This window comes from Austrofundulus limnaeus, unplaced genomic scaffold, assembly GCF_001266775.1.
Source record: "Austrofundulus limnaeus strain Quisiro unplaced genomic scaffold, Austrofundulus_limnaeus-1.0 Scaffold104, whole genome shotgun sequence".
In the NCBI taxonomy this organism is placed as follows: Eukaryota; Metazoa; Chordata; class Actinopteri; order Cyprinodontiformes; family Rivulidae; genus Austrofundulus; species Austrofundulus limnaeus.
The window spans coordinates 1,158,234-1,162,050 of record NW_013952506.1 but is presented as its reverse complement, the minus strand read 5'-3'; the positions used below and the strand labels follow the sequence as shown (position 1 = coordinate 1,162,050).

General features: G+C 51.0%; 2 protein-coding genes across 2 annotated transcripts in view; both read left to right on the top strand.

Annotated features, from left to right (window-relative positions):
• Positions 1-745: 745 nt before the first annotated feature.
• Positions 746-3,803, top strand: LOC106521201 (SKI family transcriptional corepressor 1 homolog-B). Its single transcript, XM_014013667.1, has 4 exons — positions 746-1,062; positions 1,386-3,119; positions 3,335-3,428; positions 3,548-3,803. Exons 2-4 carry the CDS (start codon positions 1,404-1,406, stop codon positions 3,739-3,741), a joined length of 2,004 nt encoding a protein of 667 aa, XP_013869121.1. The 5' UTR covers positions 746-1,062; positions 1,386-1,403; the 3' UTR covers positions 3,742-3,803.
• LOC106521133 (SKI family transcriptional corepressor 1 homolog-B) overlaps positions 3,791-3,817 on the top strand; it is a 3,305-nt gene continuing 3,278 nt past the window's right edge. The window contains exon 1 of the mRNA XM_014013562.1: positions 3,791-3,798. Coding sequence (XP_013869016.1) covers positions 3,791-3,798 — 8 coding nt within the window. The remainder of the gene's footprint in view (positions 3,799-3,817) is intronic.

Sequence of the window (3,817 nt, the reverse complement as noted above, 5' to 3'; positions counted from 1 at the left end):
TTATTATATCTTAATGCTTTGCTCTTAAAGTAAATATTATGTATCACCCTTCCTCTGTCATTGAGTGAATAATTACGGACAGGTTGTCATTATTGCTGTGGACAGTTCCGTCAATGAGCAGAACGTGTCCCGTTACCTTCATCAATATTACATCAGTGCCTGTCGCTGCGCGTGCGCGTCACACAGAGATGGAGAGACAGAAAAAAACAAACAAAAGATTAACATAAAACCTTTTTGATTGGCTTTCAAAAGGTAAATGTCGACCACTTATTGTGCGTTTGCTCCACGTTGTTCTTCTGTCTGATTCTTTTCTCTGAGCACCGGGAGGGATGGAGGGGTAACATAATGAAAAGCGGATCAGAGTGACCCTCACAGCAGATGCTTATTGTCAGAACGCGCGCGGGCCCTATATGAACGTGGGAACCCAGCACGTGGAGGCCTGCGCGCTTGTATTCATCGCCGCACCCTCGTCCTGCGTAAAGACAATAATGCTGCGTTTTAAAACACCCCAAAAGGAAAAAAAATAATGAAATTATCATAATTAAAGTTGTGTTAAACACATTTTAAATGTATTTAACATTGTTGGGAATAAAATACATCCCTTTTGTCTTCACCGTCTCACATACAGACCTTCAGGCTACCAGAGTATCCAAAAACACTCACATCAAACCATCTTTATTGGTCACGGATCTGCGGGCTGCCTGCCTGTGAGTGCCTTGCCATAAGTTTCTTTTCCTTTTTTTTTCTTTTTTGCCGTCACTTGATTGCTGTCGTTGTTGTAGAAGGGGCTGTACTACAGTCTGCCTGCCATGAGGACACCACCACTGCTGGTGGCGCAACACAAACGCGTCCTCCGCGCTCTGCAGAGAGAGAGGGAGAAACGGGAGGACGGCGAGCAGGAGAGGAGGCGGTGCTGCGCCGACTGCTGAGACCTGCTCCTGAAGCGAAACGTCTTCACATCCTCCCAACACAGACTTTCTGATTATTTCTGCAGCATCCGGTTCCATCACATCCACCTGCGCTTGTCTGTGAGTTCGGAGGGGAGCCGAGGGCGCGTTTCAGGTGCGTTTTTGGTGACAGTTTATGTCTCATGCAGTTTTTCTTGTTCAGGTTATTTAATTTAACAAGCTTTACATTCAATTCAAATTGTATTCGTTTTTAACATTCCCCATTTACAGTACATTTAATGCTCAATGTCTCAGGCAAAAAAAATCCTTTAAGCGAGACTGTGCGTAAAACCAAAACCCAACCATGTTGCTTTGTTTTTATAATAATCTGAGCTCTAAAATTATAAAGTTAAAAATCAACAAATAAATAAAAATGAAGGCATATATTTGAAAGACTTAGCAAAAAATAAAGCTGACCTAAATTAAATGTTTTCACAGCTTCCAGGTCTCCCCAGAATGGACTCCATACCAGCAGGACGAGACTCCAGCTCGTCGCCAAACTCCAAACAAGAACTTTCCTACCCGAGCGCCAGCCTGAAGCCCAACCAAGTGGGAGAGACAGTGCTGTACGGAATACCCATCGTGTCCCTGGTGATAGATGGCCAGGAGAGACTTTGCCTCGCGCAGATATCGAACACCTTGTTGAAGAACTATAGCTACAACGAGATCCACAACCGGCGCGTGGCGCTGGGGATCACCTGCGTCCAGTGCACGCCAGTGCAGCTGGAGATCCTGCGCAGAGCCGGGGCCATGCCGATCTCCTCCAGGCGCTGCGGGATGATCACCAAGCGCGAGGCCGAGAGACTCTGTAAGTCCTTCCTGGGGGCTCACTCGCCTCCCAAACTTCCGGAGAATTTCGCCTTCGACGTGTCGCACGAGTGCGCCTGGGGGAGCCGGGGCAGTTTCATCCCGGCCCGATACAACAGCTCCAGGGCCAAGTGCATCAAGTGCTCCTACTGCAACATGTACTTCTCCCCGAATAAATTCATCTTTCACTCGCACCGCACGCCTGAGTCCAAGTACACGCAGCCGGACGCGGCTAACTTTAACTCCTGGAGGCGGCACCTCAAGCTGACGGATAAGAACAGCCCCTTGGACATCATGCACGCGTGGGAGGACGTGAAGGCCATGTTCAACGGGGGCAGCCGCAAGAGGACGCTGCCAGGCGGCGGGGGCTCCGAGTCCGGCTCCTCTCTGAAACTACATGCGCCCAACCGATCTCGAGAGTCACCCGAGATACCCGCGAAAATCCTCAGCTGCGAGGACACCCGGGGCGCCATGAGCAGCGCGCGCAGCTACCCGGTCATCCCGGTGCCCAGCAAAGGCTTCGGAATGCTCCAGAAGATCCCCCCGCCGCTCTTCCCCCACCCGTACGGCTTCCCGGCCTTCGGCCTGTGCCAGAAAAAGGACGACGGCTTGATGAGCGAGCAGAGCAAGGCGGGCCTGCCGGGCGTCCTGTGGCCCGGCACCAAGGACAGCGCCTATCACTCCTTCCCCATGTTCTGGCCCGCAGCGGGGCCGCTCCCCATGCCTCCCTATCCGCAGGCCGCGCACAAACCCCCACCGCCCGTGGAGCTGCTCTGTCCCCCCAGGCAGACCGACGTGGACATGTCCGAGAGCAGCGACCGCAGCACCAACACGTCCAAAGACAGTCTGGTGGAGAACGAGCGCTGCTCCAGCACGCAGTCCGCGCGCAACGAGGACGACAAATCCGGGGACGAGGGGAGGCCGGCGGAGGGGGTGAGCCTGCCCTCCCGGAAAATCAGCTACGTGTCCGCGTTCAGACCCGTCATCAAGGACGCCGACTGCATCGCCAAGCTGTACGGCACCAGAGGGGCGTACAGCGGGGGTCGCACCGGGTACCTGTCGCCCGACTTTTTGAGCGAGAGCTCCAGCTACCGCTCCGTGTCCCCGTGCGTGGACAGYGAGGGCGAGCCGGACGTGGACGTGGGGACAAACAAGACGCCCGACGAGCAGGAGGACTCCAGGCCTCTGTCCTCCTCGGTGTGTCTTCGGACTTCTCCCGGTCTGACGCAGGATTCAGACTCCAGAGGCATGGAGGGGGGTCCGGCTGAGTCCCAGAAACTGAGCCTCCACGTGGGCCCGTCCTCTGAAAGAGACGCGCAGGGCAAACAGTTATCAGAGCACCACATGCCTGCGCCTTTCACAGAAGTGAGTCACTTCTAACATGAAATGTTTCTTTGAACTTTTCTCCCTTTTTTAAATTTCATATTCTGTTTTTAGATTTGAGCATGTGTGTAAATGTGTCATTATTTCAATAACACAACAAAAAGCCAATAAAACACTCTGAATAAATCTTTTTTTATTATAAAAATAATTTAATTTGACTCAAATGTTAATATTTGCTCAAACCTTTGTGCTTTAAGGTTTACACACCGGAGCGARCTGAGCTGCAACAAAGGAACAGTCCCTATCAGTTCAGACCCTCCAGTTATCTGACAGCAGCGCTCACTGCACATGGTCAGACACGTGTTCACTTAGATCTTTATTTGTTTGAACACAAACACAATCAGCTGAAAATATAATATTTWAAAAAAAACATGGCGGGGGAAAATGACGCTGATTTGTTTTCTTCAAAGATGAGAGCGCGAGCAAAGAGGAGCCGTCCTCCACCGTGGAGGAGACCGAAACCAAATCTTTTACTGGACAAAACGGAGAGAACCAGAAAGAGCCGGAAGACGGTAAGATGCAGGCAGGTCATTTAGGCTTTTACAAGATCTCTCTGCAATTTTGTTTTCATTTTTGTTTTATAATTAGACGAATAAAATATTAATTAAAAAAAAACACTTGTGCGCTCAGGCGAGGACGCGCAAACCAGAGCTATGCCAGCGCGAAGAGATATCCAGACT